The 16,270-nt window shown below is 40.1% G+C and overlaps 1 protein-coding gene across 4 annotated transcripts in view; it reads right to left on the reverse strand.

Moving 5' to 3' along the window:
• dnajc6 (DnaJ (Hsp40) homolog, subfamily C, member 6) overlaps nt 1-15,501 on the reverse strand; it is a 50,212-nt gene extending 34,711 nt beyond the window's left edge. For 2 of the 4 annotated variants that reach the window (XM_074634906.1, XM_074634905.1), the window contains exon 1: nt 8,088-8,646. In XM_074634906.1, the coding sequence (XP_074491007.1) occupies nt 8,088-8,328 (241 nt within the window). In that variant the 5' untranslated portion in view covers nt 8,329-8,646. Of the gene's footprint in view, nt 1-8,087; nt 8,647-15,083 lie in introns of those variants that run through there. The other 2 variants (XM_074634909.1, XM_074634908.1) reach the window with 2 other exon arrangements.
• Nucleotides 15,502-16,270: the final 769 nt, after the last annotated feature.

Here is a 16,270-nt window from a genome sequence, read left to right on the forward strand (position 1 = left end):
CCCCAATAAAATACCTAACATACAGAGAATAACCCTGTTAACTCTACTGCTGACTGAGTTTAACTTCTAAATCATTTAATTTGTTGATTGCATCCTGGTCTAATGCCATCCAATCACAATTTAACCTTCATTTGCAGGTTGATTAGTAGATCAATATCACTCTAATGTCTGCACACTAATATGAAGCTACAGCAGTTATCTTAGCGCACTACTCAACACGTTATATCTTGTTTGTTTAATCCATACAAAAATGTAGTCTGAAGCCATATTTCGTTGCCTTTGGACAGAGCCAGGCTAGCTGTTCCCCCCTGTTTCCAGTCTTAATGCTAAGCTAAGCTAACTGTAGCTTCATATTTACTGTGCAGACATGAGAGAGGTGTCAATCTTCTCCTCTAACTCCCGGCAAGAAAGAGAGTAAGCATATATCTCAAAATGTTGAACTACTCCTTTAATATGGCAGCCATACTGAGCATGTCTATACTGAGGAACTGAAAGCTCCCCTTGCATTTGGACTACAAGTTTTTGGTCTATTTTTAACCTCCTTACTATGCAAATTTCCCATCCAGAGAGCATGACAGACAGGATGTATTAGGAAACCTGGATCCTGCTCTGCGTTGTAATCAAGAGCTATACGAGCTCGACCTGGATCTGCCAATCATGTTCAGATAAATGCACAGGTGAAGAAACATGAGTTACGATGAAGCAACAAACGTGCTTCAGATAAATCTCACTACAGAGAGAGAAAGATGTGCCACAAAAAACAGGACCAGTCCAGAGCTCATCCCCCACCCCCCCTTCAACCGCCTCCTATCGCTTTCACTGTCGACCAATAGAAACGGAGAGAGAGAGATGACTGAGGGAGGGGAAAAGACAGTTCTCGTTATGTCCAGAGGGATCAGTGGGCTGTTTGAATATGTCTCCCTCCTCCTACAGCCTCAAACATTTCTCGCTCAGTATCCGGCTTGGTGTGAATGTCACAGATGGATGCATGAAGCTTCACAAGCAAACACACTGCACCACACTCAATCTCTGCGCTGCTACTGTACGCTGTGCCGGGCCTTGTTGTGTCCTGGACCTGAATGACTGCGGCGTCAACTCTAATCTGCTTAATTATAGATGCTGCTGATGAGACAAGGAGTGTATGATTAATCTTCTACTATACAGATTAACAAGAGGAAAATCCAACTGCTTTGAATGGTGAGCAAACATGCAAGATGTGACAGACTGCAGGTACAAGCTGACAGTTTAATAGTCAAATACAATTTTGTATAATAGGTCTGAAATTTGATTTCAAAATGCTGGCCTGGGGAGAAGCAAACACGTGCCTGATTACTTTTTGCAAGCATTCTTCAAAATTGATTGTGCAACCTACAATTTGCAAAACAGGGGACGGTAACACTTCATTTTACAGGTCCGCAGATTTCATGGTAATTAGGTGATAATTAAGAAGTAACCTATTTGAAATTTCTTTGGAAATTACTGCCAAAATACCCTCAATATTTATTTATTACTTTATGATAAACATTATTTAATAATTATATTCCGCTATTTCACAAAAGCTGGTAATTTATTTAATACATTTCCAGGGAAAGAATACAAAGTTAATTGATATACTCTATTTCCATATCTGTTGATAAATACATGATAATTAGCAAATAACTTGTTTGAAATGTCTTTAAAAAACTCCCTGAATCATTACATTAGCTACCAGGTTACATTTGTGTAGACAATAAGTCACACAATGGTGAGATGTGTGTCTGATCAGAAGTGTCTTTTATTAGTTCTGGTTTTCCACCTCTGATGAAGAGCAGCACACAGCCGCTTCTCAAGACTAAGGCCCCTATTTAATCGATTATATGCTATTTTCGCATATAATTATTAAATAATGTTTATAATAAAGTAATTTTCGATCCATTTTGAGGTAAATATTGGGGTAATTTGGCAGTAATTCCTGAAGAAATTTCAAATAGGTTACTTCCTAATTATCACCCAATTACCATGAAATTTGCGGATTTGTAAAATGAAGAGTTACCTAGGGGACTTAATAGCCTAATCCACAGTATCTGTGATTCTCCTTGATATACAGTAAAATAAGATAAGATAAGATGAACCTTTATTAATCATCTGGAGGGAAATTCAGCTGTCAAAGCAGCAACATCAGCAAACATCAGCAAACAGAGTGAAACACAGAAGAGGTAGAGAGATATAAAAGATACAGAGTGAATGGGTGAACATAGTGTGTGCAGTCAGTCAATAAATAAATGTAATATATGCATATGTGCAGTCTATAAAGTGGTATATAAGATGTCTAGTGTAAAGTAAGTGTAAAGTGTGCCAGTGGTTAGAGTCCAAGATGGTTGCAGATAGTGCATGTTTAAAGGCAGATAGTACATTAAAGGTTTAAAGTGTGCAGTAAGTGTTGTCTTGAACCTGTAGGATCCAAAAAAGCGGATAAATGTGTTTATACTCTATGAGTAAATAGCCAAATCAATTTCTAATTAATTTGTGTTGACAAAGTGACAATAGCTAGATGACAATGAGGGGAGAGAGAGGGAGAGACGGAGAGAGAGAGAGAGAGAGAGATGAGGAACGACGAGGCTCCCAGACGGACTCTAATCTAGGACGTTGCGGTTCATGATCAGTGCCTTCACCCCTATAGGTCACCAGGGCGCCCTGAATCTGCAGTCAGGGTATGGTAATCACGGCACAACACTTTGAATCCATCACTTTGAGAGTCAGGCCGGTTTTGCTATTATAAATCAAAATATCAACAAGGCCGCTGAGAGGGGAGACACCTGCCATGTTCACAGCAAAATACGTAAAGTAATATTCAATTCAATTCAATTAGGGCTGTTAAAAGTAAATGCATTAACACAAATTTGTTTTGACACCACTAATTTCTTGAATGCATTAATGGAACTTGCGATTTTTAGGTTGTAGTGGGCTCAGTTTTAAAGCTAGAGTGAAGATACTGGTATCATATGAATCTAGAAAACCTAAAGAATCCACTGATATCAACCATGTCATACTAGCTTGTCAAGAAGGAGCCTATATAACACACAGACTTACACTAAATTGTAGTGAGGAAAAACTCCTATCAAATGGGGGTCCATAACCTAATGTGTATCAATTTAGGGGTCCTTGACACGAAGAAGGTTGACTGTCCAACTGGGTCTACTATGTTGTGTCATGTCCTTTTATGTCTTCCCTGTGTTGTTTCCAATCCTGAGTAGGGATGCACGATGTACAGTATATATCGGCACGATAAATTATCGCCCAATAATGAGAAATTCATATCATGTATAAATCTGTATTATTCTAATAATTAAATTATAGCCGATAAATTACTGGCTAATAATAGAAAGCCAAATTGTTTTCTTTGACTTAACAAGCGCAACATCTACACTCTCTGATACCTTAGGTGGCGGTATGCACCTTTAAAGGTAGTTTTCATTCATATTTTTCACAGTTTCAGAGGAAGACAACTCGATTGCAATTTGCAATACAAGTTTTTTGATACACTTCACTAGAAAAAATAAATGAACTATAGAAGAGACAGAACTCTTCTTTGTTTTTGTTGAGTTAACAATAGTGATACAATAGTCAGTTAGATTTGGTTTGGTCAGAGCTATGGAAAAGTAAATCATCCATCTTTGCTCACTATATCTTAGCATTTCTGTGTATAAACTACTGGTTATCAACTTTTATTTAAAATTAAAAAATGTGAAATTATTGATTATCTTATCGTATCGTATCGGCCGTGAGAAGCAGATAATTATCGGCTGAAAAAAATCCATATCGTGCATCCCTTATCCTGAGTATGATACTGTATAAATCAATTACAGTCTGCATAAATACCTTTGCTCCTCAAATTTATGCTCTCCTGTATATCATGTACTCTACTTTACTCTCTCTCTACTCTCTACTTTATATTGCATCTATTTCTCTGCATATCTGTGTGAATCTGTTAGCTGGTCTATGTGCCTCTCTGTCTGCGGCCAGATGGCTGTGGGAGTGTGCAGACTGCTGAGCCAGTTACAGTGACAAACGTTGCTAATACAGACACCAGGGGGAGGCTCTGATACAGGCTCCACCAGGTAATACAGCAGCAGCCACTCACAGCAAGAGAGAGCTCTCTGCATCGCCAGAGAGATCAATGAACATGTCTCCCTTCTTCTAGAGTGCCAACCTTTAAACCCTCAGTATCAGTGTGTGAATGGGACAGATGGATGCATAGACACACACACAGAGACAGAGACGGGCACACACATGTACATGAAAGAGACCATCCGTAGGGGCTGGCAGACCAGACGGACATCTGACACTGGAGCCCCCTCCTCCTCCTCTTCCTCCACCCACCACCTCCACCCTCCCTATCACCAACCCCAGTCCCATCTCCTGATTGACCCTCCTCATCCAGCTTCTTTTGTTTCACACAAATGTTCATCCCTGGAGGCTGGCTGACTCCACAGAGCACTACAGAGACTCTACACACTTTAAACATACAAACTAACAGACTTCCCTATTAGCCTGCATTTATTGCAAATACTGTAATTTAGAGCTGCATGGATTCATTTTCAACTATTAAATGAATCACCTATACAACTATTCTGATAATCCCTTAATCAGTTTGAGTAATTTTGGGGGAAAAAAAGCCTAAATTCTCTGATTGCAGCTTCTTAAATGTGAATATTTTCTAGTTTCTTTACTCCTCTATGACAGTTAACTGAATATCTTTGAGTTGTGGACAAAACAAGACATTTGAGGACGTCATCTTGGGCTTTGGGAAACACTGATCGACATTTTTCACCATTTTATAGACCAAACAATTTATCAATTAAAAATATTCAACAGATTAATCGACAATGAAAATAATCATTAGTTGCAGCCCTATTATAATTACTGCTATTATGTTCTAATATTAGCAGTAATAGTGGTAATTTTACTGGACTATTGTTCTTAAAAACTGCACAATCCATCCATTATCTGTAACCGCTTATCCTATTCAGGGTCGCAGGGGGGTTGGAGACGACCCCAACTGACATTGGGCGATGGCGGGGTACACCCTGGACCCAACAGACTATCACAGGGCTGACACATAGAGACTATCACAGGGCTGACACAGGGCTGACACATAGAGACAGGGCTGACACATAGGGCTGACACATAGAGACAGACAACCATTCACACTCACATTCACACCTACGGGACATTTAGAGACAACTAGAATGGCACTCGGGGAGCGCAGACCTCCGCCAATGTGCCTTTAAAAACCGATCACAGCTCACAGCTGGCGGTTACATGAGGTGGTTGGCGTATTATTAACACGGTGTGTTTCTGCCTCTCTCATTCAGCAGCCTTGTTATGTCTGTATAACGTTACACTACTTTGTCTCTCATCCTGTCATCTACCGCTTTTTTCTTTCTCACTGCGGACGACCAGCAGCTCCCGCCGTACCTCGGAGTCTCGCAACACTTCCACACACGTATGTCTCTGCTCGAAGAAGGAAGAAGGCAGGGTCATGCGTCATCAACGCGTCATCAGTTACACTGCGCATGTGTTATGTCCTGTGGTCTTAATGCTCAGGCTGATCGGAATTCTTAACAAAAGACAGATAAACAAACAAACAAACCAACGCCGGTGAAAGCATAACGGTAACAATTAACCTAACCTGCTTGTCTTTGGACTGTGGGAGGAAACCGGAGAACCCGGAGAAAACCCACGCTAACACAGGGAGAACATGCAAACTCCACACAGAAGGTCCCCAAGCCGGGTTTGAACCTGCGACCCTCTTGCCGTAAGGCGACACTGCACAAAACTGCACAATGCTTTAAGGTAAAAACAGAAAATGATTTTGTAAACATTATGAAACATTTAAATTAGTTATTTGGAGATGAGAAAGAAAGGCTTGCAGCATTTCTTTTCTTTCTTCTGCTATTCAGTGTACAATTTAATTGAAATAAATTAACATAAAGATGTTATTTGAAACTATATAGAAGTTCATATTGTGGTGATGATGATTTATTCATTTATTTACTGTATGTTGATGTTTGATAAATAGTGGCATCTTGTAATCCCATATAGGACATAAATACAAACTAACTAAGTAGTAATAGTAGTTAATATTATATTGTTATAATAATTGTAGTTGTAGCTGTAATGGCCACAATAGCAGTACAGTAGTAACATCAAGAGGCTCTTTTACAAATGAAACGATTTGATCTCAATGAGGAATGAGGTGTCAAAACAAACGAGCTATTATGGTTGAAGTCAATAAGCCATGTAGGGGATTTGCCACCAGATTAATGATAAATGATTTTAGTTTTAATTGGATACATTAGGCTTATTATTAGGCATCATTCATGGCCAGTTGACTAAACTTCTGAACTGAGAGTATTTTGTGCTTCTGCTGCCTAAAACAGAAGCAGGATTTATTCCCTTTTATTCCGCTAACTGATGAGATTTCCAGTTCAGTTAGTGATGAACAATTTCACATTTAAAGCCCATATGAAAACGTAAATAGGCTATGAAATGTGGTTATCATGATAGATATCACTGAGCATTGGCTGGAAAATGAGTTTGTATACATATGCTTCCATATTTAATACATTAACACTTGACTTTATATAGATGTTTTATTTTATTGTTGGTTATTGGTGCTTTTTACATATCTTTATGTAATATTTATATACACCTATTTTTTTCACTGCTTGTGCACATAACAGTCCTTCCTCACCTTTATTTGTCCAGCTATGTTGTCCTGGTTCCGAGCTGTTATTTGTATTTCTGTGTAAATACATTGAGAGATGCATAAAACCGGAGTTCCTTGTATATATGTCGGCTACTTGGTAAATTAATCTGGTTTTGATTCTGATTAAGGGCAATAGAATAGAGTATTTTGTGCTTCTGCTGCCTAAAACTGAAGCAGGATTTATTCCCTTTTATTCTCTCAACTGATGAGATTTCTAGTGCAGTTAGTGATATATAATTTCACATTTAAAGTGAAAGTAAATAGGCTATGAAATGTGGTTATCATGGTATATATCACTGAACATTGGCTTGAAAATTAGTTTGTATCCATATTTTACATATTTTAATACATTGTGGACCCTAGAATAGAGTTTTGTACTAATATGCATATTATCTAAAATATTATGAGCATTCATGCACAGACTTTATGATACTTTACACATCTAAAACACACATTCAAGTCTAGTCTGAACTGTAGAAATGCATAAGAAGATGTCAGCACCTCATGTAAGGAAACATAATCCAGACAATTTTAGAAAATGTACCCAAAATGTATGTCCCTAAGAATCTGTTCTGCATACAATAGTCCAATATAGTCATGTAGGAGGGGTTTGGTCTGGGAGCCACTATGAGCCCTGCAGGGGGGTTCCAGGATCATGCATAGCATGATTGCATATAGCCTACTTTCACTATCGCTATCCATTGTAGTGCTGTCCACTGCTTCACTTTAATTTCACATTTAAAGTGAAAGTAAATAGGCTATGAAATGTGGTTATCATGGTACATATCACTGAACATTGGCTGGAAAATTAGTTTGTATACATATGCCTCCATATTTTAATACATTATGGACACATATGCATATTACCTAAAATAATATGAGCATTCATGCACAGACTTTTTGATACTTTACACATCTAAAACATGCATTCAAGTCTAGTCTGAACTGTAGAAATGCATTAATACTGGTCACCCTATAAGATGATACCACCTCAAAACATAATGCAGACAATTTTAGAAAATGTACCCAAATTTACCCAAAATGAATGTCCCTATGGAATCTGTTCTGCACATAATAGTCCAATATAGCCATGTAGGAGGGGTGTGGGAGCCAGTATGAGCCCTGGAGGGGGTTCCAGGAGCATGCATAGTATGATTGCATAGCCTACTTTCACTATTGCTATCCATTGTTGTGCTGTCCACAGCTTACACCAGGACAGTCACAGGCCACGTTAATACTGCGTAAAGTCATCACATCCTACTCATGCACCCTCCACGTCAGCTGTACAATCCGCCATCCACCGGTTCCCTGGAGGAGGCGGTTGCAGGAGTATTACCTGAGCTGTCCATGGTGCTGCAGTCCTCCTCTCTCAGCGGGCCTGCTGCCTTCGGTCCGAGGCTGGCCGCAATGGAGCCGCCGAGTGTGCCGCTGCCGCCGCTGCCGCTGCCGCCTCCGCCGCTGCTGCCGCTGCCGCTCCCTCTGCCGACACCGAAGCTATCTCCTCCGCTATCGACCAACTGCAAAGATTCATAGCCATCGTAACTGGTCTTTTTCTTGTAGGCCCCCAGCAGGCTCATTACCGAAGCAAGGAAAATAAATTAAAAGACAAAAGGAGCTCCCAAAAGACGACAAGGCTAGTGCGCCGCGCCGTGTTCGCCGCCTCCGCCACAGCCGCCGCCGCACGCCGCTGCTACTGCTGCTGCTGCTGGGTGCACCACATGTCCGAGCAGGAGAGGACGACCGGTCTCCTCTGTTTTCTGGGGAAATATTCTGCCTCAATCTCTCTCCTCCCTCCCCCTCTCTCTTTCTCTTTCTCTGTTTCTGTCTATCGCCTCCTCTTTTCTCAGCAGCACCGCATCTTACTATACGACGCCTCTGCTGCTGCTGATGCTGCTGCTCTGTCGCTGTAGTCCCCGACTGAGTAAAAGGGAAATCCACCCCAACGCACAATCCTCTCATGTCACTGCATCTATTATTCACACACACTCTTGCTGTGAGTATGCCTGTTGGCTTTTTTTTCGAAAGCTCATCAATACAGGGCATTTTCATGTAAAAAAGAAAAAAAAAACTACAAAGATAAGGTGTTATATAGAACATATCAGGATGAATTAAAGGTCCCATATTATAAAAAAAAAGTGAGATTTTCATGTTTTTTTTTATTATAAAGCAGGCTTAAAGAAACTGTTTGTAAGATTCAGAAATCGTTGTTAACAGCTAAAACCACAATATCACTCTATATTTCACCTGCTTGGCAGTAATGTTAGCTGACCAGACGGAGGTCTCTCCGTGAATCAATGCTGATCCTAGTGTTGGCTTTTCCTGCTTCAGCCTCTCGACCGCGCGCGCCCGGAGGGAGACACCGGCACCCGGTCAGAGACGATAACGTTTCTCGCTGCGGAGCGCGTCACTTCACAAGACACGGAAAACCTCTGTTGGCCTGGAGGAGCTGCAGCATTTATTTCTGCACAAACATCCACTTTACATTTACTGGATATTCTCAGAGCTACGAAGTCTTCTGCAGTGTGTAGTGTGCGCGCATGCACGTGAGGTGGAGCGAGCTGAGCGAGAACACGCGCGGTGTGTGAGTGAAGGCAAGCAGGCAGAGGAGCAGAGTACAGCAGAGCCACACGCGAGCGCACATGGAAAACCGACCCGGGTGATTTATACGTGTAAGAAGTTACAAACAGTCCCTTTAAGTCCTATATAAATACTGTGAAAGTATTGAAACGCTCAATCCACAGTGAAATACACACAGCCCGCATTCAAAAACTTTGCATTTGAAACAAGCCGTCAAGATTTCAGTATATTATGGGAATACATTAGTGATATAGAGAGATAAAAATAGTATCACACACTAAATCTGTATAATAATTTTTTTTAACACTTCCGGTTCCCTCGTCTGGACGTCAATGGGTTGTTTGAATGGGTTCTTAGTTAGATGCCTGAAATAAGGTATGTGGTTAACACAAGCTTAAGAGATTTTAATGTTTTTTTCTACGATAAAAAATACATCAATAAATATCCCACTTGTGAATTTTGAAGCCTTTACGTGTCTTAAAAAAGACAGTTGCTAACAAGTGGTTAAATGAGACTACTAAATGTCATCACACCGACTCGTCCGGCTTTACAGCCTCCTTGTGTATACTCGCGCTCATGCTACCGTGGTGTTGTTCGTTTAGCCTAACGTTAGCTTTTTACTTCTGGCTATTGTATTCAGACTTTAAAAATCATAAAAGTGGTGTTCTTTTGTGAATATTATCTTGCTGAATAAAACGTGTAAGTATTATAAACGTTTGTTTGCCACAGAGTTTATTTTCTGCAATCATCCCAAACCCAATGGAAAAATCCCATCGGCTTTTTGTCGAGGGAACGAAGGCGATGCTAACTTCCTGGTTGGCCTACAAAAATACGTCATCCCGGCAGCACTATATTATCAGAAATGGAATATAATATTCATAACTATGTTTTCATTAGTGTATAATCAACTGAAACTAAGTATCGTTGTGTTTTCGTTAGCTTAAATATGCCCTTCATATCTACATAGGGAGTGGGTTCTCCGCCATGTTGCTCTGCCTGCCATGTTTCTACAGTAACAAACCAAATACTGGCTCTAGAGCCTTTTGCATTGGCTGCAATCTGCAACCTCACCACTAGATGCCACTAAATCGTTCACACTGGTCCTTTAAATGTGCCTATGTAAAAGGAGTGGGATCCCAATTTTGTGAATTATGTCATAGTTCCTATTCTGGGTGGATTTTCCCTTTAAAGACTCTAAATGTCTATGGGCTTCTAGCTAGTTATGATTGTCCTATGTGGGATGGTAAATCCACCCTGCATCTTATTACTATAGTTCTTTCCACTTAATATTGCCTGCATTAATTACAACATTTGAAAAATTAATTAAGCTTTGAGAATTAATTTTCCATATCAAATAATCTGCCAATTATGATATTTTCTTGATTAATCATTATGTAAATAAAATAGGGCTGTCAAAGTTATTTTTAGGTTTTAAACCTATGATATGAAACTAGAAAAACCTAAGGAATCCATTGGTACCAACCATGTCATACAAGCTCATTGCAAAGGTGGCTAAATAATGCTCTGAACTTACGCTACATGTAGAAGGTTAGAAAACCTGTAACTGTGAGGGTTTCTGGACAATATTTGTTATTGTTTTGTGTTGTTAATTGATTTCCAGGAATAAATACTGTATATACATGCATTTGCATAAAGCAAGCATATTTGTCCACTCCCATGTCAATAAGAGTATTGAATACCTGGCAAATCTCCCTTTAAGGTCCATTTTGAACAGATAAAAAAATTTGATTGTCATGCAATTAATCACGATTAAATATCATAATCGATTGAGAGCCCTAATATGAAATGTCAGAAAATTGTGATGAATGGCCATCACAATGTACTAGAGTTAAGGTCTTTAAATTACTCGTTTTGTCCAACCATCAGTAAAAACTGAGTTTACAGTGATATAAAAGCAGAAACTACTCATTGGTACCAGCAAATGTTTGACGTTTTAGCTTTAAAAGTGACTCAAATGATTCATCAGTTATCAAAATAGTTGCCAAACTACCTGCTCCACTTAAATGCAAGACAGATGATGTATTGATGGATGATGTCTGCTGTTACATTGACTGTAAATGCTGAAGAGGCACAGGTGATGATGGTTTAAAGTAAAAAAAAATGCAGTGTCATCTATTAAAATAGCAGAAGTCCTCAGGGAGAAAGTGTAGAGAAATAAAAGAAATCTTGAGTGAATTTAAAAAAAAAAAGAAAACTCTCCTCGCTATGACCTGCTTTCTTTGGTATAAATAAGGGGCAAATTATGAGTCTGGGCCCATAGCAAATTTCTTTCTAGTCAGCATTGCGAGACAACAGCACCATGCTTTGTCAGAAAAAGGAAACTCACTCTGCATCAAAGGGAATGTTAATAGGCTCTTTGTAACATAATTAAAATCCAACAGATTTGTAATTTTAGCTCAAAATTTGTCATTTTAGCTCTAATTTTGTGTGTGTAATGACCCTGCATCCATGAAGGACAAACCAGTGACCACTGATGGCATGCTTCCTTCCTTGGCCTTATCCCCTGGCAACGGAAACCCTGCATGGCTGTGAAAAGAGGACATGAGCCTGGGAAACTCTTTTAGGAGAGCAGACGGGAGCTCAAAGCACAGCGGGAACGGAATGTCCAAAAGGGAGGAAAGATACCCCCGCCATCACCGGACGCAAAGCGCTGCCGCTCCATTGTTGCCATGGAGCTTCCTGTCCTGGCCGTGCCTACCAATATTTACCCCTTGATGCCCTTATGAGTGTGACTGTTTAGGATACAGGAGCAGGTGCTGTAAGGACATCACACTCTCTACCATGATCAAATCATGTTTACACATGATGACAAGTCCAAACCAAACCAAATTTTGTCATTTGAGAAATGACAAAAATAGACAATTATGAACAATTAATTTTTAAATTGAACAACAGACAGGAGGTATTTTTGGAAATATGGGGCTCCTACATGAATACAGTATTGATTGATTAACTACGGAAAGGCTGGTAACGTTATATGTAAGAAGTTATTGTCATGATGTGTGAGAGTCGCCTGCATTTGTATGTTGATTATATGTACTTATCTACTGTACTGTTGTTTGAGTCATCAATACATGTTCTGGTTGTTTCTGTCATTTTAATAATACTTATATAAATCTTTTATTTTATTTTATTATATTTTATTTATTTATTTATTTACTGTGTTCTTATTGGTTTTATTGTTTTCTTATTTTGTTTCTGTTGTCTTTGTTCTGTGTGATGTATACTTTTGGAAAAGCAATAAAAACTGAATTACAAAAAAAAAAAATGACCATAATAAAGCTGGTGCAGCGCTTGCATTAGTGATATCAGCGACACTGACAAACAGGTTTTAAAAGACCAGTCACAAATCTGCTTCTCATGCTCATTGGAGATTGAGTAATGATGGCGTTTGAGGCATTCATTTACATCCTCTGTTAAGAATTGCTAAAGAGCCTTTAGATGCAATGCCCAGAGCCATTTCAACTGTTTTATGGCTTTGCTGTGCTACTGACTACAGCCTTGTATCTCTTCATTGGTTTTTACCATCACGCTCAAGGATCCATTGAGGATTAATGATTATCCTCGTAGCAGTTAAAGTAGAATCCAGGAATCTGCTGGATCAGCTGTAGGGCTCACTTGACAAGACAGACCATGGACTTGAGTCTGTGAGGCTTTAGCTCCTGTAATCCAGGGATTCTTGTTCTGTGTGGTAAAAACTGAATCATGACAGATACACATTGGCTGCTACGTGTCTTCGTAGAATAACGATGGCGTCCGTGCTGCCCTGGTTTGCCACTACTGAGCTGGAAGGCGGCCTACTTTAGGGACTGAAAACTGGAGGATCACTGTGAACTGTGAACTCACAAAACATGTTTTTGGCCATAACTCAAGAATTCATACTCTAATTATGACAATTTCACACAGATGTCTAATAGGATAAAATTATGAAGATTCCATAATAACTTTCAGCATATTGTTATTCAAGTGTTCTGAGAGAAAACTAGACTTCTCCACCTCCTCATGGCTCTGTTTCCAGCCTTTGAAAAAGCCAGTGACGGGAGACTTTGGCCAATCACAGGTCATTTCAGAGAGAGAGCGTTCCTATTGGCTGTGCCCCAACTGGTGGGCGGTGCTTTGTATTTCCTCAACTGATCTCAACATGGCTGCATGGTCATAAACTTTCTCATTTTACAGTTAAACAGTACACTACAAGATGTTTCTGAAAACATTTGAGGAGAAAAATAGGCATTACAGTAACAGAATATTGATTCATATTTGATCAGCGCTGCCTAGTTTGACCGGCAAGGCTCCTGCTCGGCGCTGATTGGTTGTTTTCCTCCGGTCTGTGAAATCTTGCAGATGCCATAAGGAACACTGGAGGAAACAGAAGATTACCTGTCTCATAGACTACTGTCAGGATATAGTGACCTTTTTATAAAAATTACTTTTTTTAATCATATTTGCTCCAATTCTACCTACTGCAGCTTTAAATAGCCTTTATTTAAATCATTAGGTCCTTAAAATTGTAAAATTTACGAATTTACGAATCCAGAGTTAATTTTGTGCTGCCGTTCATATGAGCGAGCCGAGAATGAGCGGTTGAGAGGCAGAGTTAGAGGAAACGCTAGTGAACTCGCTCTAAGGGCTCATGATCGCCGGAAGATCCGGGTACTTTTACACTTGGCAGTCGAGCCTTTTTGGCTTCATGCTCCACTGAGCAACTCTCATAGGAATGAAACGCTGTATCCAGTTTTCTTTATACATCCATGGACCGAACTGCCCTCCGCATGGGTTCGTGGGTTTTGGTCCTAGTGGAGGGGTAACTACACTCTGATACTTTGTGTTTGTTATGGCAATGACTGTTGTTCTTTTTTTATAGCCTAAATAAAAACAATGAATGACAAAAAAGAAATGAAATGCGTCAGTATTTAATGTGGTGAACACAGTGACTTAGTGGCTGCTGATGATCAGAGCATGAAACCACACCAAGCTGTGTTAAGCACGTCACGTGACGTGCGTGCGTGACGCTGGCAGCCATGTGACAGTGACAACACTAAGAGAGGAGCTGTCCTCTCAATATAGAGCCAGATCTGCATGGTTGAAGATGGTGATTCTGATAATAAACATACAAGAGACATCAATCACGTCCAAATAAATGACAATAATAGCGAGGCTATATGTTTAACGAATAAAGCACCCTTCACAGATAAAGTGCTGTGTGCCTTTAACTGGAATGTCCTGAAATCACCGACATCATCATCAGCTGACAGACAAATACAGCTGATACCAAAGCAGGCAACCTTCACTGTCAATTCCATCTAGTCCCGAGGATGTCGTTTATTATAAGGATGAAGCGCCTAGAAATAACTCACACAGGAAAAATATCTCATTACGCACAACCTGTGTGGACACCTGGTGAACAAAAATAAACCAAATGATGTCATTCATGATGCTGGTGTGCGCATTTAGCCACACAGAGGCCCAGAGTTGGTGATTTGTAGATGAATTTGTCTCCTAAAGTGAAATCAAACGGAGTATTTACGCACTGAACAAGTGCATGTCAGGTGATAACCCCTCTTGTCCACCGAGCAGAGATGCACTATGGTGGAGGAGATAGTGGTGTGAATATCCAGAGGCAGCTTGATATTATGTAACATCCACACACACACACACAGATCATGATGCTCTCTCTCCGTCTTGTGCAGTAAAAACACATTGATCACATTGCATGAGCAGAAACAGATGCCTTTACCTGTCAGGTTGCTTTCTGTCATCCTCTCCGTGTTGTGTTGTGCTGGAGATGCGCTTTGAACACACACACACACCGACCTTTGATTTGTCATTCGCTGCCAGTCAAAGGTCAAAGCGGTAAACGTCCTGTGAGATGTGAGACGCACCGTCCTGCGAGGATTTCCCAGGTATCTCCCAGTTAGGCTGTCTGTAGATACACACCAGCACCAGCTATAGGCTACAGCAGCATCAGCATCACATTTTTGGCATATAAACTACAAAACAGGAATCCAGCGATGGCGATGTGTAGATCTGTAGATGATGTGGATGTGCGTAAAGGAGGCAGTGCGAGGTGTAATAGCTGTTGATGGATCTGTAGAGCAGAAACTGCGCCGCTCAGAGGAGCATGTCTGCAGCTGTCAGTGAGGCTGAGCCAGCCAGCCTGGTAAAACCTGGTAAAACCTGGGCTGGATCCTCAGGAATGGGCTGACTGTAGGGTGAATTAAAGCTTCAGTAGGCAACAATGTTTTTGGCATCATTTGGCAAAAATTGCAGCAATTTTTGGGTTGATGCCATTTGTTACACAGATTTTTTTACCACTCAGGAATTGATAAAAAATGATTAATAATGCCTCCAAAATAACACATTAAGACACCTTGAGAAGTCTCAGCTTTACAGTGATACCCAATTTATGCAATTCCAAGACTGTTTAGGGACCCAGTATACAGAAGTATTCAAATATACCATTTTAGAATAGGCGAAAATAACACATTTATACCGCATGCAAAAGACTGCATTGTTTTTGTCCAAAACTGCATGTGATTATCATAAAGTGGGCATGTCTGTAAAGGGGAGACTTGTGGGTACCCATAGAACCCATTTTCATCTACATATCTTGAGGTCAGAGGTCAAGGGACCCCTTTGAAAATGGCCATGCCAGTTTTTCCTTGCCCAAATTTAGCCCAACTTCGGAGCTTTATTTAACCTCCTTCCCGACAAGCTAGCATGACATGGTTGTTACGGATGAATTACTTAGGTTTCCTAGTTTCATTCACCTAAAAACCTGAACCTGCTACGGCCTCTGAAAGACAGTAAAGTCTCAGAGGGTTAATCATTTAAAACACAAAGAGCTTTATGATGCCTAAAGTTCAAGTTTTGGGCACCGCTCTCTTGCTTACACTGTGTTCAGACTGAGAAATAAACCTCGAA

Source organism: Sebastes fasciatus, chromosome 5, assembly GCF_043250625.1.
Source record: "Sebastes fasciatus isolate fSebFas1 chromosome 5, fSebFas1.pri, whole genome shotgun sequence".
Taxonomy (NCBI): domain Eukaryota; kingdom Metazoa; phylum Chordata; class Actinopteri; order Perciformes; family Sebastidae; genus Sebastes; species Sebastes fasciatus.